Source organism: Odocoileus virginianus, chromosome 12 (assembly GCF_023699985.2).
Source record: "Odocoileus virginianus isolate 20LAN1187 ecotype Illinois chromosome 12, Ovbor_1.2, whole genome shotgun sequence".
Taxonomy (NCBI): Eukaryota; Metazoa; Chordata; class Mammalia; order Artiodactyla; family Cervidae; genus Odocoileus; species Odocoileus virginianus.
Window position 1 is genome coordinate 41,254,883 of NC_069685.1, and position 26,879 is coordinate 41,281,761.

General features: G+C 46.2%; 1 protein-coding gene across 2 annotated transcripts; it reads left to right on the plus strand.

Moving 5' to 3' along the window:
• The first annotated feature begins 348 nt into the window (after nt 1–348).
• On the plus strand, nt 349–26,449 carry ANKLE2 (ankyrin repeat and LEM domain containing 2). 2 transcript variants are annotated; one of them, XM_020905693.2, is made up of 13 exons: nt 349–606; nt 10,485–10,955; nt 12,489–12,683; nt 14,035–14,228; nt 14,316–14,504; nt 17,227–17,349; nt 19,139–19,205; nt 20,528–20,700; nt 21,439–21,545; nt 22,379–22,569; nt 22,863–23,499; nt 24,045–24,176; nt 24,518–26,449. In XM_020905693.2, exons 1-13 carry the CDS (start codon nt 420–422, stop codon nt 24,738–24,740), a joined length of 2,889 nt encoding a protein of 962 aa, XP_020761352.1. In that variant the 5' UTR covers nt 349–419; the 3' UTR covers nt 24,741–26,449. The 2 variants fall into 2 exon arrangements, with proteins under 2 accessions (XP_020761352.1, XP_020761353.1); XM_020905694.2 differs by lacking the exon at nt 349–606 and adding an exon at nt 2,201–2,282.
• Nucleotides 26,450–26,879: the final 430 nt, after the last annotated feature.

Here is a 26,879-nt window from a genome sequence, read left to right on the forward strand (position 1 = left end):
CAACCTCCTCCCAGACCCCAGGGACTCCCTCGGAGACCCGCCCGCGGCTGGACAACCTCTTTCTAGGGCTCCAGGCCCGGGCCTCAGGATCTGTGGATCTGCCTTCGGACCCGCCCCTGGGGGGCGTCTTTCTGCCCGAGGACCCCGCGCGCCGACTGCCCGCGCCACTGCCCGACCACGCCGTCACGCGCCCTGAGCCTGAAGGCGCGGCGGCAGCGGCCGCGCTCCCTTGTCGGGCCGCCGGGCGCCGTCGTGGGATCAAGCGCCCTGCCTCGCGCGTGCGGATCCGGCCCCGCCCCGGCTGCCCCTGGGCGCGGCGCCGTCAGGCAGTGGTGCAGGCAGCCTGGCGCGCGGGGTCCTCGGGCGAGTGGGCCTCGGCGGCGGCGGCGGCGGCGGCGGCAACCGGGCGAGCTGTGGCGATGCTGTGGCCGCGGCTGGCGGCCACTGAGTGGGCGGCGCTGGCCTGGGAGCTGCTGGGAGCCTCGGTGCTGCTGATCGCGGTGCGCTGGCTGGTGCGGCGGTTGGACAGGCGGCCGCGGGGCCTGGGTCAGAGCGGTCCACCCGCCCCGCCGCCCCGCGCGGCCGCGGGCCCAGCCCCCGATCCAGGTAAGACCGGTTCGCGGGTGGGCCCGCTCCCTTGCCCGGGCCTGGGTCCTCCTTCCCTTCCTCTCCCACCCGCCTCCCCGGCTCGGGTCCCCCCGAGCTTCTCCTCTCCGGGCTTGGATTCCCTTCCCCGGCCTGAGTCGGTGTTCTGGGGAGAGACCTGAAGTAAAACGCGCGAGTCCTTGCCTTGCAGGCGGTGAGAGCGCCGCAATGCTGGATGCCCGGGGGCACGTTTGTGCCCAGTTTTGTGGGTTTGAGCCCCCTGATTTGACCGAGAAGGCAGTGTGCACCCTGCGTGCATCCCAGATCCTCCTTCGTTCAGTTTTCTTTCACCGCGTTTCCCGCAAGTCTGGTTTCTTCCTGGAGGATAAACAACAGTTTCTCAAATACCCTGATAAGGAGATAGAATTTTATTAGCAGAAAGCTAATTTTATTAGCATCAACACGTTGATGACCCTACCTAGACATCTCGGGGCTGCAGCGGTCCTTACAGATGACTTAATTTTTACAGCTGAGGGAGCAGGCCTCAGGAAGGTCCCGCTCGGCGGGGATGACAAGTCCAAGGCAGAAGCCGTGTGGAGATGCAGGCCTGTTGACACGAGGTCCAGCTTGCCCTGGACCTGTTGGGTTTCTGGTTGTTTACCTTCTCTCATCCCCTTCAGAAAGTTTCAGATGATATCTTTAGTAAATAGCGTGCTGCTGTGTCCAGGTACACTGTCAGCACTGTGTCAGAAAACCCACTGTGACAGAAAACCCTGTCAGAAAACAGGACGCCCCAGTGAAAGGCTATGCAAACACTAAGACCAAAGACGGTTGGGGCTAGTGGTGTCTGAAAAGTAATGGGAAAGCCGCTGTCAGTCTCTTTGCAACCTGATGGACTGTAGCCCGCCAGGCTCCTCTGTCCATGGGATTCTCCAAGCAAGAATACTGGAGTGGGTTGCCCTTCCCTTCTCCAGGGGAATCTTCCTGACCCAGGCAAGGAACCCGGGTCTCTTGCACTGCAGGCAGCTTCTTTAGGGTCTGAGCCACCAGAGGCTAAGAAATTACAGTTTGGAGTGTCTTATTTATTAAGTTCTTTTTAAATTTTCAACTTATATTTCTAAGTCACTTCAGACAAAAAATTACAAATGGTACAGAAGAAATAAACACACGTGAAAAGATGTTCAACATCACTAGCCAGTCATGAAATTGCTAATTAAACTTACAATGAGATATCACTACACACCTGTGAGAATGTCTAAAATAAAAAATACCAATGACATTTGGTAATGCTAGTGGAAACGCTGAGAAACTGGGTCTCATTTACTGCTGGTAGAGATTTTTTTTTTTTAATTTATTGCTGGTAAAAAATTTTTTTCTATTGCTGGTAAAAATTTTAAAGGTGCAGTCATTCTGAAGTCAAACTCCCAGTTTCTCAAATAGTTGAACCTGTACTTCACTCTTCGGCATTTATCCTAGAGGGTCGAAAACTTACTTTCACACAAAAACCCTTATGCAAATGTTTATAACTTCATTTGTAATTGCCAAAAACTGGAACAGCCCAGATGTGTCTGAAGGATAAAACTGGCACCTTCATGCTGTGGAATGCTTCTCAGCAGTGAGGCCAAACTGTTGATCCCTCAACAACTCGGATGGATCTCAAGGGCATTACGCTGAGTGAAAAAAGCCAACCTCAAAAGGTCTGTAGTGTATAATTCCATTTATATAACGTGAAGTAAAGGTATTATAACAATGGGGGATACTTCAGTGGTTTTCATGGGTAGGGGACAGTGGAGGAAGTTGGGTATGACAGTCAAGGGTTGGCAGAAAGATCTTTGTGGTGAGGGAACAGTTCAGTAATTTAGCATGTCTTTGTGAAGCTATTCGTGTGATAAACGATCATATGGTAAGCGATCACAGAGTTACATACAAAGACCCAAGAGGAGAGTGACTGCAGAACCTGGTGAGGGTGCGGTTAGGTCAGTGTGCAGTGCCAGGGTCGGCTGCCTGGGTTGGATGCAGTGTTTCAGGTGTCCCACTGAGGGAAGCCACATGGTGACTCCACAAGACTTCTCTGTACCATTTTTCAACTCCTTGTGTTTATCATTAAAATATAAAATAAAGAGTTAAAGAAACCCTGTATACATCCACTTAGATTCCCAAATGTTAGGATCTTGTGTAATCATACTGCTAGTAATAAAGTCAGGAAGTATTATACAGTCTGCAGACCTGCCTCAGTTTCTTAATCTGTGTCTTTATGTCTCTATCAAATGAATGGACATGTTGCAGATACTTCTAATTCTAGCCGAAGGGTCAGCAAACTATGGCCCACAGGCCAACTCTGGCTCCAACGTGTTTTTGGAAGACAGCCATCTTTCATCTATAGCTCTTGAGTGTTTGCAGGTTCTTTGGCTCATCAGTTCAGTTCAGTTCAGTCATGTCCGACTCTTTGCGATCCCATGAATCGCAGCACGCCAGGCCTCCCTGTCCATCACAAACTCCCGGAGTTTACTCAAACTCATGCCCATCCAGTCAGTGATGTCATCCAGCCATCTCATCCTCTGTCGTCCCCTTCCCCTCCCAGCATCAGGGTCTTTTCCAATGAATCAACTCTTTACATGAGGTGGCCAAAGTATTGGAGTTTCAGCTTCAGCATCAGTCCTTCCAATGAACACCCACGACTTATCTCCTTCAGGATGGACTGGTTGGATCTCCTTGCAGTCCGAGAGACTCTCAAGAGTCTTCTCCAACACCACAGTTCAAAAGCATCAATTTTTCGGCACTCAGCTTTCTTCACAGTCCAACTCTCACATCCATACATGACCACTGAAAAAACCATAGCCTTGACCAGACGGACCTTTGTTGGCAAAGTAATGTCTCTGCTTTTTAATATGCTATCTAGGTTGGTCATAACTTTCCTTCCAAGGAGTAAGCGTCTTTTAATTTCATGGCTGCAGTCACCATCTGCAGTGATTTTGGAGCCCCCAAAATAAACTCTGACACTGTTTCCATTGTCTCCTCATCTATTTCCCATGAGGTGATGGGACCAGATGCCATGATCTTAGTTTTCTGAATGTTGAGCTTTAAGCCAACTTTTTCACTCTCCTCTTTCACTTTCATCAAGAGGCTTTTTAGTTCCTCTTCACTTTCTGCCATAAGGGTGGTGTCATCTGCATATCTGAGGTTATTCATATTTCTACCGACAATCTTAATTCCAGCTGTGCTTCTTCCAGCCCAGCGTTTCTCATGATGTACTCTGCATAGAAGTTAAATAAGCAGGGTGAAAATATACAGCCTTGACATACTCCTTTTCCTATTTGGAACCAGTCTGTTGTTCCATGTCCAGTTCTAACTGCTGCTTCCTGACCTACATATAGGTTCTCAAGAGGCAGGTCAGGTGATCTGGTATTCCCATCTCCTTCAGAATTTTCCACAGTTTATTGTGATCCACACAGTTGAAGGCTTTGGCTTAGTCAATAAAGCAGAAAGAGACATTTTTCTGGAACTCTCTTGCTTTTTCGGTGATCCAGCAGATGTTGGCAATTTGATCTCTTGTTCCTCTGCCTTTTCTAAAACCAGCTTGAACATCTGGAAGTTCTCGGTTCACGTATTGCTGAAGCCTGGCTTGGAGAATTTTGATCATTACTTTACTAGCATGTGAGATGAGTGCAGTTGTGCAGTAGTTTGCGCATTCTTTGGGATTGCCTTTCGTAGGGATTGGAATGAAAACTGACCGTTTCCAGTCCTGTGGCCACTGCTGAGTTTTCCAAATTTGCTGGCATATTGAGTGCAGCACTTTCACAGCATCAGCTTTCAGGATTTGAAATAGCTCAACTGGAATTCCATCACCTCCACTAGCTTTGTTTGTAGTGATGCTTTCTAAGGCCCACTTGACTTCACATTCCAGGATGTATGGCTCTAGGTGAGTGATCACACCATTGTGATTATCTGGGTCATGAAGATCTTTTTTGTACCAGTTCTTCTGTGTATTCTTGCCATCTCCTCTTAATATCTTCTGCTTCTGTTAGGTCCATACCATTTCTGTCCTTTATTGAGCCCATTTTTGCATGAAATGTTCCCTTAGTATCTCTAATTTTCTTGAAGAGATCTCTAGTCTTTCCCATTCTGTTGTTTTCGTCTATTTCTTTGCCTTGATTGCTGAGAAAGGCTTTCTTATCTCTCCTGGCTATTCTTTGGAACTCTGCATTCAAATGGGAATATCTTTCCTTTTCTCCTTTGCTTTGCGCTTCTCTTCGCTTCTCTTCTTTTCGCAGCTATTTGTAAGGCCTCCTCAGACAACCATTTTGTCTTTTTGCATTTCTTTTCCATGGGGATGGAAAATTGAACCTCAAAATTTACTCTTGGCCCTTTACAGAAATTTTCTGAGGCCTGTTGTAGCCTCTCCCTTCTCTGTCAGTGAGGAGTCTGGGTCTCAGCAACCACAATATATCCAATTATTTGCTGATACCTAGAGGACACACAAAAAGCTTCAGAATCGCTAACCTATACTACTGTGAAAACGCACCTTCCAGCTAGAGTGTCTGTGTACCTTTCCTATCTTTACCTATTTTTCAGTGGCTACATTCCTTCTCCCATTCATTATGTTACTAACTTGTAATACTGATGAGCACATTTGTTTTGGTTTGTAGTCCACTTGGAGGTCTCTCCTGTCTGTTTATTTACATGATTTTTGTGTATGTGAATCACAGACATTACTAAAAGTCAGAACATATAAAATCATTCAGAAATGTCCTTTCCCCTGCCCTCTGGCCTTGCTGTCTGTTTCCCACCCTCCCCTGAAGCTAACTAGTCTCATTATTTCCTGCTTTATCTTTTCTTTCCCACACATGAGCAAATATTTGTGTATTAAGAATATCAGTAGCAGAGGATATATGTTTGTCTTTATTCAAGTTGACTTTCTAGCATACTGTGTATTCTGCAAGGCTAATAAGCTTGTATTACTTAGTAATAACTTCATATCCCTGACATTTATGGATACTTTGTCAGTGTCAAACACATGCATTATTTTATCTAATTCTTGTTAAAAAGTGGAGCTATTATTATGTATGTTTTATAGATGAGGAAACTGAGGCTTAGAGTTTACATAACTTGCTCAGGGTCACACAGTTAGTGATATAATATAATTGTTCTCTTCGTGGCTTACTTGGTTACAAGGACAAAACCCCCTTCAGATTAGCCTATATTAAAAAGATAGCTTTAACTGTTTATAATAGCCAGAACATGGAGGCAACCTAGATATCCATTGACAGATGAATGGATAAAGAAGTTGTGTGTGTGTGTGTGTGTGTGTGTGTGTGTGTGTGTGTGTATACACACAATGAAATGTTGCTTAGCTATAAAAAGGAGCAAGTTTGAGTCAGGTCTAGTGAGGTGGATGAACCTAGAGCCTATTATACAGAGTGAAGTTTAAGTCAGAAAGAGAAAAATATCATATATTAACACATATATGTGGAATCTAGAAAAATGGTACTGATGACCCTATTTGCAGGGCAGCAGTAGTGACACAGATGTAGGTAACAGACTTGTGGACACAGCAGGGAAGCAGGGGTCAGGAGGAATTGAGAGAGTAGCATTGAAACATACATTACCATATGTAAAATAGATAGGAATTTGCCGTATGATGTAGGGAGCTCTACCCAGTACTCTGTGACAACCTAGAGGGATAGGAGGTGGGAGGAAGGTTCAAGAGGGGAGGGGATATATGTATACCTATGGCTGATTCATGTTGGTGTATGACAGAAATCTTTACATTATAAAGCAATTATCCTCCAATTAAAAATATTAGCTTGGTGTAAAAGTAATTGCGGTTTTGCATTGTTAAACTTTGCCATTTGATATTGGAATATATTCTTAAATAACATGTGGTTATGTTATCATTTTAATGTGTGTTTCTCGCTTTTTTTTTTTGCTGATGACTTATTACTTGCTGTTAATTTTATATTCATTTTAGACTATAGAAATGATGTTAAACAAAAAGCAGATTTGAGAGATTTTTTTTTTTTATTCGAGTTCAAAATGGGCCGTAAAACATTGAGACAACTTGAAACATCAATACATTTGGCCCAGGAATTGCTAATGAACATACAGTGCAGTGGTGGTTCTAGAAGTTTTGCAAAGGAGACAAGAGCCTTGAAGATGAGACGCTTAGTGGCTGGCCATTAGAAGTTGACAGTGACCAGTTGAGAGCAATCACTGAAGCTTATCCTCTTACAGCTACATGAGAAGTTGCCGAAGAACTCAACATCGACCTTCTATGGTCATTTGGCATTTGAAGCAAATTGGAAAGGTGAAAAAGCTTGTTAAGTGGGTACTGCATGAACTGACTGAAAATAAAAGAAATCGTTGTTTTGGAGTATCGTCAGCTTTTATTCTACTCAACAACAACAAACCATTTCTTGATCAGATTGTGACATGCAGCAAAAAGTGGATTGTATATAACAGCTGGTGCAGTGGTTGAACCGAGAAGTTCCAAGAAGGATAACTTACCAAAGCCAAACTTGCAGCAAAAAAAGGTCTTGGTCACTGTTGGTGCTTTGCTGCTGGACTGATACACTACAGCTTTCGGCAAAACCATTACATCTGAGAAGTATGCTCAGCAAAATTGCTGAGATGCACTGAAAACGAGCGCCTGCAGCTGGCATTGGTCAACAGAACGGGCTGAATTCTCCACAATACCTGGCTGCACGTTGCACAATCAACCCTTCAAAAGTTGAATGAATTAGGCTACGAAGTTTTGCCTCATCCACCATATTCACCTGACCTCTCACCAACTAACTACCACTTCTTCAAGCATCTCAACAACTTTTTGCAGGGAAAGCACTTCCACATCAGTAGGAGGCAGAAAATGCTTTCCACGAGTTCGTCGAGTCTTGAAGCATGGATTTTTTTTTTTTTTTTTGGAAAAACAATGTGTTGATTGTAATGGTTCCTATTTTGATTAATAAAGATGTGTTTGAGCCTAGTTACAGTGATTTAAAATTCACTGTCAGAAACTCCAATTACTTTTTCATCAATCTAATAAATTTTTTTAAAAGGTAGCTTTAGAGTCAGGACACAGGGATAGTATATGCAAAAGAGAATATTATCAGGATCAGGTGGCGTTTCTCTCCATTCGTTCATAACATCTGCCCCAGTCCTCCCCACCGCTGCTTTGCCTGGCGTGTGGTGTTGACCTTATGCCTCATGTTCAGACTCCCCTAGGAGCTCTCCCTGAGTGGGCTCCTGTAGTCAGTTGGCCTCCCCCTTGTTTTTCTTTGGCAGCTCTAGAAGGGGCTGTGCAATACATTGATTGTTTAAGATGAGATTTTTGAAGTCTTGGAGTGTGTGAGTGGGGGGAAGGGTGGTATAAAAATTTATTAAAAAGAAAAATACAGAAATAACTATCATTCAGCTGTTATTGAGTCCAAGCTCACTCTGCTCACTGCATGACAGGCTAATGAATTGGAGACAAGGTGTTGAGGCAAAGATTAAGCACTCATTTATGTACCCTTGACACCCAGCTCTGTTTTTCTCACTCTGAACGTCTTCTGAATCTCAGACTTGAAAATCAAAATGCCTACTTGATGTGCAGTGGGTGTCTCTTATGCTTAATTCCTAAATCCCCATTTTCTTCTTTCATATTCTCTGCCTTAGGGAGAATCGCTTTCTAGGCATCTAGACTGGAAATCTAGGTATTACTATAGGCCCACTACAGGCCTTCCAGACCCCACTCCTGGCATCTGATCTGTGGTCAAGACATCCTGTTTCTCTAGTCTGAGCCCTCACCTCCAGCCCCAGTAACTGCAGCAGTGATCCGTGCTCTGTCCTTTCTTACCTTCTCCCAGTTCTAGCTGACCGTACTTAAACCTGTACCATAGATTTAACTGCTCTTTCTCTAAATGTATTGATGAAACCTCCAGCTCCAGTTCACATCCATTTGATTGGTGACTGTATAACTTGAACAAGTCACTTAGCTTCTCTGATTTAGGATTTTCATCTCTGAAGCAGGGGTGAGCAATGGCAATAAACTTTCATGGGGAGTTACCGTGAATTTTAAATAACTTAGTGCAGACAGAGTGCTTAGGATAGAACCAGGCACTTGGGAATCCCCCCAACATGTTGAACATCAGCTATTTGTCATCAGTATTAGCAAAATGACTTCCAGAGCTATCTGTGTGGCTCTTCTGTATAAATCTTTGCATAATTTCTCATCATGTATGGAATAAAGTACAGATGTATCTGTAGGATAAATTTCTGGAGTTGGAGTTTTGATGAACATTGTCCAGTTGCTTTCCTGGGGATTTCTTTTTAATTATTCTGCAACTGGGCTTCCCAGGTGGCCCTAGTGGGTAAAGAGCCTGCCTGTCAATGCAGGAGACTGAAGAGACACAGATTTGATCCCTGGGTTGGGAAGATTCCCCTGGAGGTGCATGGCAACCCACTCCAGTATTCTTGCCTGGAGAATTCCACGGACATTGGAGCCTGGTGGGCTACAGTCCATGGGGTCACAAAGAATTGGACATGACTGCAGCGACTTAGCACACATGCATGCATACTGCAACTGGTGACAAGTGATGTATCTGTTTCTCCAGCATGCTGGCCTCGCTAGAATGTTGGTGTGATCAGATTGTGTCATAGACTCCAAAGAATATGGGGAAATAATGGATTGAGATGAAACTTTGAAGTCAACGTTGGTTTTTTTTTTTTGGTCATAGTGTGTTGCTTTCAGGATCTTAGTTCCCCAGTCAAGGGTCAAGCCCCAGTCAAGGGTCAAGCCCTCTTCAATGGAAGCATGGAGTCCTAACCAGGGAATTCCCTGAAGCCAGCTCTTTTGCCACTTTTTTTTTTTTTTTAAATGGAAGTATAGTTGATTTACAATATCATTAGTTTCAGGTTACAGCATAGTGATTCAGTAGTTTTGCATATTGTACTCCATTAAAAGTTACTACAATATAATGGTTATAATTCCTCTGATGTAAACCTATCCTTATTCCTTGTCTATTTTATACATAATAGTTTGCATCTCTTAAATCCCATACCAGATCTTGCCCTTCCCTTTCCTCCCCACCAGTAGCCACTAGTTCTCTTTATCTGTGAGTCTGTTTCTTTTTTGTTGTATTAACTAGTTTTATTTTTTAGATTCCTTGTACACATGACTACACATAGTATTTGTCTTTCTGTCTGACTTCTTTCACTAAGCATAATACCCTCTAAGCCCTTCCATGTTGTTGCAAATGGCAAAATTTCATTTTTTTGTAGCTTGGCTATTGTGAATAATGCTGCTATGAACTTTGGGGTGCTCATATCTTTTCAGATTAGTGTATTTGTTTCCTTTGGGTGCGTGTGTACAGATAGATAGATATATCCTAAAAGTGGAATTGCTGAATCATATGGTAGTTATGTTTTTAGTTTTTTGAGGAACCTCCATACTGTTTTTCCATAGTGGCTGTACCATTTTGCAGTCTCATCAACAGTGTGCAAGAGTTCCCTTTTCTCCACATCTTCTCCAGCCTTTGATATTTGTACACTTTCTGATGATAACTATTGTGACCAGTGTTAGGTGATATCTCATTGTGGTTTTGTCTTGAATTTCTCTAATAATTAGTGATGTTGAGTACCTTTTATGTCCCTGTTGGCCATCTGTATGTCTTTGGAGAAATGTCTGTCTTCACAGGTCTTCAGGTCTTCACCTCTGTAGTTTAGTTTATTTCTAGGCATTTTATTCTTTATGATGTGATTTTAAACAGGATTTGTTACTTTCTCTTTCTGGTTGTTCATTATTAATGTATAAAAAAGCAGCAGATTTCTGTACATGAATCTTATATCCTGCAACTTTGCTGAATTTGTTTAAGAGAAGACGTACTTAACAGCCATCAAATTGATTTTCGTTCTTTTGGGCCTAGGTGAAATGACAATGGATACCATCTTGGCGCGATTGAAGCTCCTAAATCCAGATGAGCTTAGAGAAGAGATTGTCAAAGCTGGATTGAAATGTGGACCCATTACATCAACAACAAGGTTCATTTTTGAGAAAAAATTGGCTCAGGCTTTGTTAGAGCATGGTACACTGCCTTCACACCTGCCCGACCTTGGTGCTGCAGATGCCCCGTCCCTGGGCCAGGACACACAAAGGATTGTGAAGTCTGCAGTAGGGAGCCCAGCTGAGCAGGTCAGCTTTTCTGAAGACAGAGACTTTGGTTATAGTGTGGGCTTGAATCCTCCAGAGGAAGACGTCGTGACATCTAAGACCTGTTCAGCGCCCTTCAGTGCCTCGGGTGGCGTCAACAGCCAGAAAGCCGTGCTGAGAGCCTCCGCAGAGGCGCCTCTGTACTATGGGGTGTGCCCAGCCTTCGAGGACACCCCGGCAAGAAATGGTAATGTGACCAGTAGGGTGTCTGTTACACAGGTGGTTCATTTACATCAGGGGAGAGGGATTTTGAAAAATCATAAACTACAGAAGAGAAGAAAGAAGACTTTAATCACCATACTCTCATTCCTCCAAACTAACCATTGTTCACATCTTTCTGTAGAATGCTCCTGAATTTTTGGTAAATCTATATAGGAATTTTTAGAAATTAAGGAAATTGGATTCTATGGAGATATAGTTCATTTATAAATATTTATGGACTGGCTCCATTTTTTGATTAATTATCTCCCTCACTTTTTTTTAATTCTCTGTAACCTGACCACCTTTTATATTAATGAATGCAAATGGCCAGTGAAGTTATAATTTTCAACATTAAAGAATTGTAATTTTAAATAAGACTAAAATAACATTGGAAAGAAGTAATGAAAGCTTGATCACAACGAAGTTGCTTTTTGTAAAACTGTACATAATATATACTTTTTATATATGTGTGTGTAGTCTATAAAGATGAAATTTATTCCTCCCCAGCCAAATCTTACTGTTTTGTGTATCATTCCTGACCCTGCTTACTATGTTTTATTTGTGTATTTAAATTTTAAATACTTTTATATTTTTAGTATATTTTAATTTACATTCAACATATATATGTATGTATGTACATTATTTTTATTTTTATAAAATTGGTAAGAATGTCAGGTCAAAAGGTTTTTGGTATTTTTTTTCAGTATGCATTTTTAAAACTGAAAGCTACGGTCCTCCAAAAGATATCACTATTTGCTATGAATGAGTGACTTTAGCCTCTCTATAGTATGAATGTACATTTTTTCTATCTGAAAAGGGGAAACAAGTATCTTGTTTCTGTTCCATCAACCATACTGCATGTTATTAAACTTCCCTTTTGGTCTTTTCAAATAAGGGAAACCTGTCGTATTTTTATATCTAGTACCCCTTTTTTGTGTGTGTATTTTCTATTTATTTATTTGTGGTTGTGCCGGGTCTTTGATGTTACACTTGGGCTTTCTCTAGTTGCAGTACATGGGCTTCTCATTGCTGTGGCTTCTCTTGTTGGAAAGCACAGGCTTGAGGGCAAGGGCTCAGTAGTTGCCTTACCTCGAGGCATGTGGAAATCTTCCCAAAGCAGGGATTGAACCCATGTCTTCTGCATTAGCAGGCAGATTCTTAACCACTGGACCACCAGGGAAGTCCAATAGTCATAGATTTTTGACTTACTTTTAAAATTATTTAGATCATTGGTCCATACATTTTATTTTTATATCCTTAGGTGTAAAAACTGCATATGTAGATATAAAATATTTATCATTTATATCCATGCATATTCTTATGATCAGACTTACTGTGTTCTTTTTGCTAACTGAAGCCCTTTTTTGTGAAGATTAAAAATCTGAAATATTAATGAGAGAAAAATCAGGCTACTGGGTCACAACTGTTAATTAACAAACCCAGGGCTTCAAGTGTGAATTAGGTGACAAGGGCTCCAGTTAATCGTCTCTGATTTTCCTTTGTCGCTTTTTCCATACAGAAAGGATTCACGTTTATGAAGATAAAAAGGAAGCCTTACAAGCTGTCAAGATGAACAAAGGATCCCGATTTAAAGCTTTTACAAACCGAGAAGATGCTGAGAAATTTGCCAGAGGAAGTTGTGATTATTTCCCTTCTCCAAGCAAAACCTCTTTACCACTTTCTCCTGTGAAAACGGCACCACTCTTTAACAATGGTGGGTTAAAAGGTCATTTATATAGCAGCTCATACCTGGCATTACTATCAGATGTACTCCTGGGTGTTTTACACCCTCTTTCTTGGTAACTGGTTTTCTCCGCCTTTGAGAGAAGTTCAGTGTGTTGGGAGTAGAGAACTGAGGCCCAGGCCACGGAGCAGCTGGAGGGGTGTGGGTCAGCTGGTCTGGGTTGAGGCAACAGGATCTGAGCGGGCCAGGCAGCTCTTGGGCCCCAAAGCTGACAGGGCCGTGGGAGGAGCAGTGAAAGGGCCTCCGTTGCCCTGTGTTCTGTCCCTCTTACGGCACTTTCTCTCCTGCAGCCTGTTGGGTTCTTGGCCTTTTTAGATGCTGAGACCTATCTGCTTCCGCCCTGAAGCTACACCTTCTAAGACCCATGGTACTTGCTTGTACCTGTACTTGTGAAACCACTTTGTTGTGCATGTGCTCAGTCAGTCATGTCTGACTCTTTGTGACCCCATGGACCCCAGAGGACCACCAGGCTCCTCTGTCCATGGAATTTTTCAAGCAGAGATACTGGAGTGGGTTGCCATTTCCTTCTCCAGGGGATCTTCCCAACCGAGGGTCAGACCTGCATTCTCCTACATCTCCTGCGTTGGTAGGGGGATTCTTTACCTCCGCACCACCAGGGAAGCCCAAGTGGTACTTGCTTGGCCTCAGACAGTTCTCCAGTAGTTGAGCTTGCCTGCGGGAGCCGTCCAGCTGGAAACCTGGCCACTGCCACTCCCAGCTCAGGACCAGGGTCTTGTGAGGGGCCTTTGCTGTCAGCATCATACAAAACCCCAGTGGACTAGCCTCATTCTGGCCCCTCCGTGAGCTCACAGCAGCCCTGCTTCCCAGGCTGGCTGGGGTTCCTGAGGAAGCAAGCGGCTCTCCTTGCAGGCAGTTGGCCTTGGATCAAGAGTGCGGTGTGCCTCCTCTTCTATCACTTCATGGAGGTGCTTCCTCCGTGAAAGCCAGGATGATTCGCAACACTTACAGGTTTCCCTGTTCACGTTTGGTGACAGTTCCTCAAATGGCTTTCACACACCCACAGGTGTTGTGATTCAGCCAGTAGACCTTCCTCTTGACTCACTGCCTTGCTGGGGATGCTCCTTGCTCTTGGAAGCTCCCATGCAGGAGTGGATCGTATCCCTGGCTGTGTGCCCGTATCCCCCTGCTGAGCTTCACAGCCTGTCCTTCACTGCCCCGAGGCTGGGACATGCGTCTGTCTGCTGCAAGTAGGTCATCAGCGTCTATGGGAAAGATTTTTCTTACCCTCAGTGAAGCACATAGTGGATGATGAGAAAATGTTTGTAAAATTCAGTGTTCTTCAATTGTCTCTTCCTGACAGATGGGTTGTACTTGTCTGAGTCAGAAACAGCAAGCAAAGAGCGAGCAAACAGCTATAAAAATCCGCGCACACAAGACCTGACTGCCAAACTTCGGAAAGCTGTGGAGAAGGGAGACGAAGACACCTTTTCCGACCTCATTTGGAGTAATCCCCGGTATCTGATTGGTTCGGGGGACAACCCAACCATTGTACAGGTAAACCTACTTCTAGCATCATTGCATCATTATCATCAAGACTGCAGGTGATGAAAGCGAAGCTCAGAGTCTGCCGTTTTCTTTCAGGAAGGGTGTCGGTACAATGTCATGCATGTGGCTGCCAAAGAGAACCAGGCTGCTGTGTGCCAGCTCACCCTGGAGACGCTGGAGAACCCCGAGTTCATGCGGCTCATGTACCCGGATGACGAGCCGCACATGCTGGAGAAGCGCATCTGCTACGTGGTGGACCTGTACCTCAACACACCGGACAGAGTGGTATGCCTCGTAGCCATCCTGGTGTGGGAACAGTATTTGGGTGTTTATTTACTGCATCCTTGCACTGCATCAGCTCAGAGGAGAGGCTTGAGCTTAGAAAGATGTGTTTTGAAACAGACCCGCTCACACTTGAGAAGAGCCCCCTGCTGGCCTGCATACCTCGGTCTCAGTTGGGGTGGAGCCGCCCCCAGGGCACTTCCCTCAGGCCTTTGTTCAGAGAGGCTAGAGCTGAAAGGAGGGGGAGTGAATGCCCCAAAGCTAAAGGGAGAAGTAAAAAGATTTTGATGCCTTACAGTCTAGTGTCCTATGTATGTCTGTTTTTTCTGTTTAACATTATGTGAAGAATATTTCCTGTAGGGTTAAAATGTTCAGTGGGGTGATTTTTTTTTCTTCTTAAATATTTTATTCAGGTATTTTTGGCTATGTTGGGTCTTCATTGCTGCTCGGGCTTTTTTCTCTAGTTGTGGAGAGCAGGGTCTCCTCTCTAGTTGTAGTGCACAAGCTTCTCATTGCAGTGGCTTCTCGTTGCAGAGTGCAGGCTCTAGGTGTGCGTGCTTCTAGTTGCAGCATGCAGCCTCAGTAGTTGCAGCTCACAGGCCCAAGAGCGTGGGTTCAGTCGTTGTGGTGCACAGGCTTAGTTGCCCTGTGGCACGTGGGCTCCTCCACCCAGGGACTGAACCTGATTCTCCTGCATTGGCGGGCAGATTGTTCACCACTGACCCACCAAGGAGCCCCCCAGTGGGGTGATTTTTAATGGTGCATAAGGCTTAAGTAGGGATTCTTGAAACAGAAGAGTTTTACATATTTATATAAGGGAGAACCCAATGATGGCTGAGAGCCAAGGGCTGTAAATTCTGAGAGAAACCTAGGAGTTTGAGAAGTCGTGGTTGGCAGGAGAGGAAATAAAGAAAGCCTAGTGGATTATTTTGTAACATATTGAATATGATACACCGAACTGCAGAACTGGAAGCAAAAATAACTTTTCTTACAAGAGAGAAAAGGACAAAGAAAAATTTTGGCCATGCTGGCAAAATTAAAGAGGAACATAAAAGAGAAAACAGTGGTTACATGAAAGCAGTAGTAAGTGTGGAATAGGACAGAGAGAACAAAATCATAGTATATTAGACTTAGAGTGAACAAACTGAATCAGGGTGTGTGACAGTGCAGTTGGGAAATGTGACTTATTGATGCGATACAGGTCCGTGTGTCCCGGCGGAAGTATAATGCAGTGTTTTTCATGCCTGTGTAGCGTTCATTGAAAACTTGCCTGTGTGTCCACAGAGACCCCTGGATAAGTTCTTGAAATTAGGTGTTACAGATCCCATTCTTTGACCACGAAGCACTGAGAGTAGGAATTGCTTAAAGTGTTGACCTCCAAGCCCAGGGGCTCAGCAGAGGGTATAGTGTGAAGGAGAGGCTGGATCAGCCAGGAGTGGCTAGAGGACCCAGAGCCCCCCAGCTGTGCAGGAATGAAGGTAGCTGGCAGGTGTGAGGGGCGTGCCTGGGGTCAAGCTGCTAAAGCTCAGAGCAGGTTAGGGAAGGATGCATGTGCTTGAGGAAGAGGGGTAGCCAGAAGGAAGGGGAGTGTGGAGGGCACTGTGCACTCTGATATCTTGAACACTGAGTGGACCCAGCTGGCCCTGATGTGCTGCAGCCTTGGCCACAGGGCTGGAGGCTGCTCAGGTAGATGGTGGACCAGGGAGGGCCTGGTTGGGAGAAGGCAGTCAAGCCAGGGCTGGCAAGGGGCAGCCTGTCCCAGTATAACTTTACTGGAGTCCGGCTCAGATCCTTCTGTGTGTCTACAGCTGCGGTCAGTGGGGCGGGTGTGTGTGGCGGAGACTAGTCTTCGGAGCCTGGCTGTTTACTGTGTGGGAAAGCCACGGGCTGTGTCAGCAGCTCCTGGAGACAGTGAGATGACCTTTGAAGGTGCAGAGTGGGGAGGGGGCGGGGGTGGAGCTGCACTGAGGGTATTTGCTTGCACAGGGGTCTGGGGTCACCTTGGAGAAGGAGGACTGGAACTGGGGGTGTGGGTGCGGGTAGCAGGGCCCTTGGGACTCTAGATAGCTGGGAGAGAAGCTCTGAGCACAAAGCATGGCATGTAGAGGGAGGAACCTGAGGGCTGGAACGTGTGGTGGTTGCAAGTGGACCTGAGCAGATTCTGTTTTGGCCGAACTGCCTCCTAGTCTGCGGCCATCCAAATGAACGTGCCGGGGGTGGTAGCTCCACAGCTCAGGGGCCTGCTGGTCTGCAGGGAGACTGGGGAGGGATTGAATTGAAAAACCTGTGAAGTCAGAAGGGAAGTTTCATTTACTGCAATACTAGCCATTGGAGAGCGTTCTGAGTATAGACCAAATCATGGACTTTGCTCAATTCTAGATCTTGTTTTTATCTATTTGTTATACCTCATGAGCATTGATTTTAAGACATTGTACTGGGCTCTGAATTGTTAAAGCTGCTGTTTGCTGACGAGGTGTTACACCCTAGCTCCGTTGTAAGCTCCCCCCAGCCACACAGGAACGGAGCGTTATGCTGGGCTAACGCCCTGGCATAAAGTGGGTGTATGCTAGTGTGCCAATTACTTTTCAGCTATAAAGACACTGCCTTTTTATAGTCTTTTATTTTTAAGGGTTTTGTTTGTTTTACTACTTATTTTTAGTAACTTGAAGGAACTTTATGAACCAAAAAAGTGTATAGAAATGTTCTTCTTTTGCATCTCTCCCAGGGCTATGACACACCGTTGCATTTTGCTTGTAAGTTTGGAAACGTAGATGTGGTCAATGTGCTTTCTTCACACCCTTTGATTGTAAAAAACCCAAGGAATAAATATGATAAAACACCTGAAGACGTAAGTACCTATTAAAATCTTATTACATAGTTTTAGAAATAAAAATATATAAAATTACAAGGTCTACAACCACAGCTACTGTGAAGACACAAGTAACTGTGTGCATGTGTTTACCTTATGACACCAGAACCTTGATTGTCAAGTAAGATGTACTCTGAAGAAGATGCTTCTATAGAGCCAGGAGGGAGTGAACTGCCCTAGTTTGCAGATTTTATTTTCCTGAAATGGATGGTCAAGCTGTCCTCAGTGGGTCACTGTGTTTTGACAAATTCCCTCTGCATCCTTCAGCTCACCAGGGTCAGAGAACATAGGAGGTGGTGCTTGTGCTGCTGATGGTGGTGGTCATGGATGATGGAGATGGTGAGGATGGAGTCAGTTGTGGTGGTGGTGGTGGTAATGTGATACGATGGTGAGGATAATGGAGGTAGTGATGATGGTGGTGATGATGTGATGATGAAGATGATGCTGCTCGTGTGTTCAGCCCAGTGTGCACCAGGAGCTGTCCTGTGCCTCTTCTGTATTCTCACCTGGCCCGCACAAGCCTTAGGAACAGGCCTTGTCAGGATGTATGTCAGCAGTTGAGCAAAACATACTTTAGAGAAGGCAGCAGTGTCTCTGTGCAGTGAGGTAGAGAGGAAAGTGGACCTGAAAGAACTGGAAGATGAGGTAATTTGTAACATGCATGGGAGCTGTTGGCTGGCTTGGACCTGCCAACCCTGTGGAAATAGAATTTGTAAGATCCTATTCTGGCAGTGTCACCTCCTTTTCATTTGCTGTGATTATGTAAGTTGCACCCACTTCTATAGCAAGTTTATAATTCACATAAAAAGAATAAAATTTACCAGCCAATTCTGCAGCTCAGAAATTACCATTATTTTGGATAAATCTGACTCAACTTTCTGTGTGCATGTGTGTGTGTTTTCTCAATATAAGATGGTGACACATTTTTGCTTCACTTTTTATTTTATAACATGCTGATAGCCTTGATAGTTTCAGGTGAACTGGCTGAGGGACTCAGCCATTCATACACATGTATCCATTCTCCAAACTCACCTTCCATCTAGGCTGCCACATAGTATGAGCAGAGTTCCATGTGCTATACAGTAGGTGGTGACAGGTCTTTAAAGCATTGGACATCTCTTACAATCAGTTACAGAATTTAAAAGGAAATGTTGCACTACTTGAAGGGTTCACTGTGCAGTGGTAGTTTGTTTTTCTCACAGGCTGGCAGGAGATGATAACTTTATGGTTCCTTCCTTTTTATTTTAAGGTTATTGGTTTTTTATTGTTTGTAGCTAAAATGTTCATAATTCTCTAATGTCTGAGAACATTGATTCCTGTAGTCGCAAAAATGAAATATTTATGTAACCCTGTTCAATAGAAGTTGTAGTTCAGTCCAGCCAAACCATAGACACAGGCTCCCAGGCAGTGAAGTGTATAGCCCTGAGGTGTGGACATGTCTGCTCTGACCTGATGGTTCACCTTAAGGTTTCCTTTCCTTGCAGAAAATTAGGAAATGTAGACAGCCTGAAGAAAGAAGGTAAAATTTACCTGTAATCTCAGAGTTTGTTCTCCTTGTCCTGGCCCCTTGGAGCTTTTACAGAACATTGAAGAAGGAAGATTGCACTGTTAAACATTTTTTATTGTGGGCTTTATGAAATACTCAGGTGTTAGGATCTATCTATTCTTGTTCTCTTGACTTTAATTGCTTCTGCAATATCATTTTCATGATAAGAAAATAGGATAAATTTGATTCAGAGTGTTCACTTTTTATTTTTTTTTTGAGTAGGTTATTTGTGAAAGAAGCAAAAACAAATCTGTGGAACTGAAGGAGCGGATTCGAGACTACTTAAAGGGTAAGGAGGGGAGTGGGCGCCCAGAGTGAGGAGGCCCTCCATGGTGAAGGCCCTGGCAGTGTCTAGGCCGCCTTGTGTGTGGGAGTGAAGCCAGGGCGCTGTTGGGACCCCCCAGAATTACCCTGCGTTCCACCTCCCTTTTCTGGGAGACCAAGTTGTCTGTCACTTGGCTGTTGCTTGCAGCCTCAGCCCTTGGTCTCTGCAGCCTCTTGTGCAGCAGGTGCCTCCGGCCCCTCTTCTTCGGCCACAGCCTGCAGGGCAGCCAGAAGGCAGGAGAGGCCTGCCTGGATCCCCTATGTCAGTCTGGTGGCTCCCTGTCCTCCACCGCCCTCTGCCCAGGCTGTGCCCGTCTCTGCTTCTGTGACCTCCCAGCCCTGGATCACCACTGTCCAGGCCAAGGGCTTCTCAGACCACGGCCTGTGGGCCAGTCCTTCCTGCTTGGTTTCCGGGGGCCTCCAGCCTCTGGTCCAGAGCTCCCAGGCTGTGTCCCAGCCAGCCTGCAGGCTTCAGGGCATCTGGCGGTGGAAAGCCCCCCTTCCTACCCGCTTTCTCCTCTGTGTTGTTTCCAGGGAGTTTGAGCAGTTGGCAGCAGCTCGCTCAGTGGCCTTGCTGCAGATGCTGGAAGCTCTTTGCCTCCCCTGTGTGCTCGTCTTTATCTGCTTCTCTCTGGTTTCCGTTCTTGCCCAGATCCCTGGTGGTTTCTTTAGAGCAGCGCTCGGTGAGGCTGGTGGTGTGGCGTCTCGCAGGCCCCGGCGGCCGCCACATCGCGCGCGTGGTGTCCTTGCTGCTTTCCTGCCACACTGTCCCTGTGGCTTCAGCCTGTGTCCTTCCCAGGTTCTGTACCAAAGTGTGTCATTCCAGGTCTGTTTGGAGATGTGTGTTCAGTGATAACAAGATTGTAATATATGAAACAGGATAGGAGTTGGGGGAGGACGGAGGTTGAAATGCATCTTCTCTGTAAGGTTTCTCCAGCTCCTCTTCAGCTGCTCTGGTTCACAGGTCCCACCTCTCAGTCCTCCTATGAACCTGGGAACGAGCATGTGTTTGCTGCTCCCCTTTCCTTTTTTCTCCTCTTCCTTATTTCTCTGCAGAGGAAGAGCGTGGGGCTCATTAGGTACAGGAGTCTGGCGCAGACCGACTTCTCTTCAGGTACTCTGGCTCCAGAGCTTTCTCAGCCTTTTTACTGTTAGCATCTTTGACTGGCATGCAGAGCCTGTGGGGTAATAACCCAGCTGACTCTCAGGCTGATGCCCAGGGCCTAACGGCCACTGTGGTGCAGGCTCCACACACATCACTTAGCCCCGTGTGTTTTCTCCTCCCAGGTCACTACTATGTGCCCCTCCTGAGGGCAGAGGACACGTCTTCTCCTGTGATCGGGGAGCTGTGGTCTTCAGACCAGACCGGCGAGGTCTCTCACATTGGCCACACTGGATGCTTCCCCAAAGACCCTGTTCTAACCCTTCGAGCCTTCGCAGGGCCCCTGAGTCCATCCAAGGTGAGCGTCTGTGGAAGGTTCTGGAACAACTCTTGGCTGTCCCCACCAGGAGTGCTGGGTTTTTCCAGCCTTTTGCTTTGTGCTTGGTCCTGGAGACCAGATCTCATGAAACTCCAATGAGTTGTCAGTGAGGCTTCAGAACTTCCCTGGAGGAACAAGAGTGTCTTGACCCTATTACTGTTAGCCAGGGTAGGTATGTGACAAGCGGTGCTCCCAAGAAATGAGGTTTACTGGGCTTACTCTCCCCATGCTGGCATTACCTGTGCCCCCCCATCCGTGCCCATGGACCTTGCACAGCGTATGCCCATTCCATTGTCCTTGGATTTGCGCTGTCAGTAGGAAACTTCCACTTGCAGACTCTAAAGTTCACCTTCCAGACAGAGGTACTTGATATACTGACCTGTATGCACCCTTTCCTCTTGGTAAAAGAAAGCTGTAGTTAGTTACCTTAAACTATAAAATGTTAGGAATAGATTTAGCTGCGTGAAACATAAAAAGCACACACACTTATTGGGCAGCAGGTCTGTAGGGTCTTCCTCAAAGCCTCCTGGTTCACTTCTGACCCTGAACCCAGCCCAGACCTTGCCAGGGTCCCTCCTGGCCTCTGCTGTGATGCAGCTGAGGTTCCTTAGCTACAGGGCAGGGGCACGTTGCCTGAACTGTGTTTGGGGTTGGGGAGGGGGCACCGCCTGGCGACGTGGGTGCACAGCACACATCTCAGCACACTTTCTGTTCTAGGCAGAAGATTTTCGCCGACTCTGGAAAACCCCGCCTCGAGAGAAAGCCGGCTTCTTCCACAGTGTCAGGAAATCTGACCCAGAAAGAGGCATTGAGAGAGTGGGAAGGTACTTAGAGGGCACAGAGGGACAAGGGCCGAGTGGTGGGGTCTTGTGTGCTGTGTGCTGGTGTGCTGACTGGGACTTTCATATCAGTAATTCCCAGAAGTGTTTACTGCTAGACTTTAAAGCCTTTTTACTAAGGTCTAATTTGCAGAGGTGTACACTGCAGCCTGTGCAGCAAGGCTCCATGAAAACAATCCCTCCTGGCAGTCAGGTAGGGTGTCCCAGGGGCGTGAGGAGGTGTGGGGAAAGGAGCCACACGAGGAAGGAGAAAATAAAATACCAGAGGAGGACATGGCCAGGAACTGCTATGAAAGACGTCCCTGAAAAGTGTTTTCCACAATCAAGAAGCTAATTTACAGCGTATCAAATAATGCTTAACTGGATGGTTTTAGAACTTTTTCTCAAAATATGTGCCCAGCGTTAAGTTCACAACTTGAAAAGGACCTCTAAACATTTATGTCTGGCCCAAACCAGAATTGTCTTCAACTTGGTACGGTTGTTCTATGAAAACCAAAATGTTCTTTGTTAGTGGAGTTTAACAGTTTGCCCTTTTTTATCTCTTGTGAGTGTTGGTGTGAGTGGAACGGTTTGTTTGTAAGTGGTACCTTTCTCACCTGTGACCTTGACTCATTCCGTAGCACAGTCTTACCCTGTGAGGGGGTCGCTGCTTTAGGAAATTAAGCATACTCTTTCAGCCCCAAATTTAGGATAAAATGAAACCAAGGTTGCAGGTGCAGTTTGTGTACTTTCAGCATAAAGTGGCTCTTTTCTGTGTAGTAGGTTCTGTGAATTTTTCTTCTGCTCTCAAAGCTGGTTAATTTGCTTTGTTCTTACAGGGAGCTGGCTCATGAACTGGGGTATCCCTGGGTCGAATACTGGGACTTTCTGGGCTGTTTTGTTGATCTGTCTTCCCAGGCAGGCCTGCAAAAGCTAGAAGAATACCTTACTCAGCAGGAAGTAGGCAAAAAACACCTGCAAGACATGGGAGAAAATGCAGCATGTCGCCAGGAGGACGCTTCAGCCCTAGGTAAGGATACGCAGTGTGTCCAGGGCTGGTGAGACTGGCAGCCCGTCCTGTGGCCAGGTCTGTGGGAACCCGTGGCTTCTCATTTTCCTGCCCATGAGGGGGAACAGCTTGGCCTGGAGCCTGTAATTCTGTCTGCAAGGTCCTGCTTGACTTTTTCCAAGGTTTTCTGTCTTAAACAATGAGGAGGAGGCTTTGAATATGGGAGTGATTTGTCACAGGGTTTGTACTATGTGCAGTGACATCCTGAAGTCCCCTTGTCAACACCTCTGAGAGCTGCTTTCTCTCCCTCACAGGCCGTCACAGGAAGTGCAGCAATTCCATCTCTGTGAGGGCGTTTCTAGATGAAGATGATGACATGAGCTTGGAAGAGATAAAAAACCGGCAAAACACAGCTCGAAACAACACCCCGCCCAGGGCAGCTGCTTTTGGAGACTTGGGGTGTGACATCCTCCCCTTGGAGCAGACAGAACTTATCGAAGCCTCAGCCCCGACCAGTCCCCACAGCAGCAGAAATGGGTTTTGCAGCCCCCTGGGGGATGGCAAGACCCTGGGTGGGAAGAGGCCCAAGGCCCAGACTGGGGAGGAAGACTTCCTGTTACCAGTCTCCGGCTTGACTGTTGAGTTTGATAAATTGAATTTGCAGAATCTAGAAAGTAGCTTTTCTAAGACACCAAATCAAAGAGTGAAAACTAGAGATAAGAAGATCCTGACGTCAAGAGTGAATGCAGGAGGAAGTGACGTGTTAGAACCTCTTACTGCTGATAGACTTGGAAATAACCAGGGAAGGACAGAAAATGAGATGTCTGCTGGAATTGCTAACATGTGCCTGAATCCGGACAGTTCCATGCACGAGCCCCGCTATGGCAATGGCTCGGAGCCCTCGGAGGTTCCCACCTCGAAGGACCCTGTCCAGAGGCTCTTCCTTTCTGGGTATGAGTCGGGAAGCATGCATGTGTGTTGGGGGGTGGTGGACACAGGTGCCAGTATGATTCTCGGACACTTCCCTCCACCCCGGCCAGCCTGACAGGCACTTGTTCCATCTGTCTCACGAGTTGGTGGCTTTCTATCCATCCTCATTGGTCCTCCAAGCCAGTGGGAGACAGCATTTTCCTTCCTGGCTCCTCCTTGTGTCCACTGTATTTCCCACCGTGACTGAGCTGTCCTATGAGTTTTAGGAAGAAAGGCCATCTTGGGGTCAGACTCAGTTGTCCAGCTGATGGCCTGTTCCCCCTTCTGCTCTGTCTTCCTGGAGGTGGTAATAGGCAGAGTACGTCTTGCCAGCAGGGCTGGGGCCAGGGTCTCCTCCCTGTGGGCAGCACGTTCCCTCTGCCATCCCCACCTTCACCCTCACCCCCGACCTGGATTGTAGCCTGCAGATAGTGCCTGTGGTGGTGGTAATGGACAGTGGTAAATTCAGTGGTGCTGAATTTCTGGGTGTAATCATGGAGGTTTCTGCTCCTTCTCATGCCTTCTAGAGAAGAGCCATCAAAACTGGATCGGGATGTTCTGGCGGCCCTGGAGTGCACGGACGTGGACCCTCGCCAGTACCCAGCCATACACAGGTGGAGGAGCGCTGTCCTTTGCTACTCACCTTCGGACAGACAGAGGTACCCACAGGCCCAGGGGGCAGAGTCACTAGATTCGTGGGGAAGTTCACACAATCAGATCCGTTAGCCAAGCTGGTGGGGAGTCCCCTGATGTGTGGCCGGGGGTGACAAAGTGGAAGGATGCTGCTGACAAGGGGGTATGGGATAGAACTAGCCCAGGTTCCTGCTCAGGGTCACATGCCACTCGTGTGGAGAATGGTAGTGAGCTCCCACGGCTCCCAGGCTTGCAGCACCTCTGCAGGTGTTCTCTCGGGGGCAGGGGCCCAGATCCTGTCTGTGGCCTCCACTCGCCCCATCCCATCCAGCCGTCCATGCTGACTGCCCGTTCTTGGTTTCCTCAGCTGGTCCAGCCCCTCGCTGAAAGGGAAGTTGAAGTCTCAGCTCCTGGACGTCAATGGCCCTCCTAGCGGCAGCCCTGGGAGAAGCAGCCCCGCAGGCGGCAGCCCTGGGAAGCCTGGCTCCACACCTCACGTCTCTGGCCTGGGCAGCCCCGGGCGCTACAGTCCCGCCAACGGGGGCCACCTCCGCCGGATGGCACGCCTGGCCCAGCTTGCCACCTTGTAGGGCCCATGCACACTGCTGGGGTTCTTGGTTTGTTCTTCGTTGTTTTGTTTTGTTTTTTTTTTTTAAGAAAAGTAATGTGTGTATTGCTGAAATTTCACATGCCAAAATAATATTCTGATTAACTTATCAGCCTTTATTTAGAGAGTAAAAGAATTTTAGAAATTGCAAATATTCTGTATAAAATTTAGCTTTCTGTTACTTGGAGAGAAGGTGAACGCAAACTCATGGAGATTTTTTGAAAACCCTCCGTATGGTTACAGACAGGCTCTGTTAGCCTCCCCAGGTGCACACTAACGGAAGAGGGCGCCAGAGAGGCCGGGGTGCCCCACAGGCGGCAGCCCCCCTCCTCCCTCGACAGTACCGCGCTCCCTTTTGCTCTTTTCCTGAAACACAGGTGAAAGTTTGTGCCTCTGCCTTTTCTGGGGAGGGTCTTTGACTTTCTAGTTCATGACAGAAAATCCTCTCTGCTTTGCCGGTCAGCCGTTGATTAGATGCTGACAGGTGGACATCCGGGAGTAAAGGAGGCTTGCATGTGTCGGACACTTGCAGCGACACTTACAGTTGGGAGTCACTGAAGATATTTAAGTGAGTGACCAGACGATGAAAGTAGCTTTTTTCTAGAGGAAAAATGGTAGCTGCTGGGAATAGTCATGTGAATAGTCTTACACAGGACTCGCTCACCAGCGGTCCTTGGAGGGTATGTCCTTTCTCACCAGCACTTGGCCTTTCACAGTGCACCTTATGTAGCTGCAAGTGCAGTGTAATAAAGTAACCTGAATGTTGTTCCCTGGTTTTGAGGTGTACCCCGTATTTTAGAATGCATTTCAGTTGGACTTGCTTTATGAAAGAGCATCACGTTTTAGTAGAGACAAAAGGTTTGCTTTGGAGGAAATATCTGATCCCAGTTCTGTCCTTTCAGTGTGGTTGGTCTTCCCTCCCCCTGGGCCGTACCTGCTGGAGGGTTTGCGCACACAGAACTCTGCATCCCGGAGGGCTGGGACATTGCAGCCGCGCTGAGGGCTGTTTCTCCCGTGTTAGCAGTGGCCACTCACGGCAGGGTTCTATGGGCATTGCCAGTGTTTGATCAAAAGTGAAAACTGCCAATGCGTCTGCTGTCCAGTGCCTTTTGTAAACCACTTTTGATTCTCCTCTGCTTACTCTTTGAGACTGTACAGTGATAGGAGGTAGACATAAGTGAGATTCTTTTTTATTTGTAAAGATTCTGAATTGAAACTTATGTAAAAAAAAAAAAAAGCTTATTTCTTTCACACAATAACAAGAGACAGGTCAGGAATATCGGGACCTGAGATTAAGGTTTTAAAATTCAAAAGGGTGTTCTCACTTGTGTAGCAGATGATGTAGACATAAGAGAAAAATACATTATGTTCTACAAACCAAATGGTGTTTTTAAAAGACATCTCTATTCTCAAAGAAATCAGAACACAGATGTAGTTCATAGTGATGATCTGTTTCCGCTAAAATTTGACCATGCCGTCCTGTATATTGTTACAAATATTCAGATGGAAATTAAAGTAGGGATGTGCCCTAACTTTACAGACTGCTGTTCCTGTTTTCTCAAGTTTAGACTTTTATTTCTCCATTTGTTTATGTAAGTTGGCCCTGGCTCCACTGAATGCATTATCATGTGTCCCGTGGTGATTTTACATCTTTTTAAAACTACTTAATGGAATAAATTATTTTTAAAACCATGTGGTAATCATTCTAAGCTTTCAGAAAGACCTCTCTCAACTGTGCCCAGGAAAAATGCCCTTTTTAGCAAACTCTTAAGCAGTGTTTGGGTTAAACAGAACATCAATCTGAGAGCAGTTTATTTGCTGTCTGGGGTCCTTTCATTCCTAACACAGTTGTGAAAAGCCTTGGCATCAGTTAAACTAGCAAATATTTCCTAAGTGTCCTATGAAACAGGGAGCCTTTTTCTGTGATGTTGACAATCAGTATGTAACGTCTTCGGTTGAAAAGAGGTGATGGGAACCCCATTATGGTGGGTGGTGGCTGTGCCGGGGCCTTCAGAGGTTTCCCCTGCTCCTGGGGGAGAGCAGGCGCCACGTGTGGCAACCAGATCTTCTGGTGTAGTTTTTGGATGTTTCCAGAAGCGTTCACAGCTCAGAGGGGATGGTT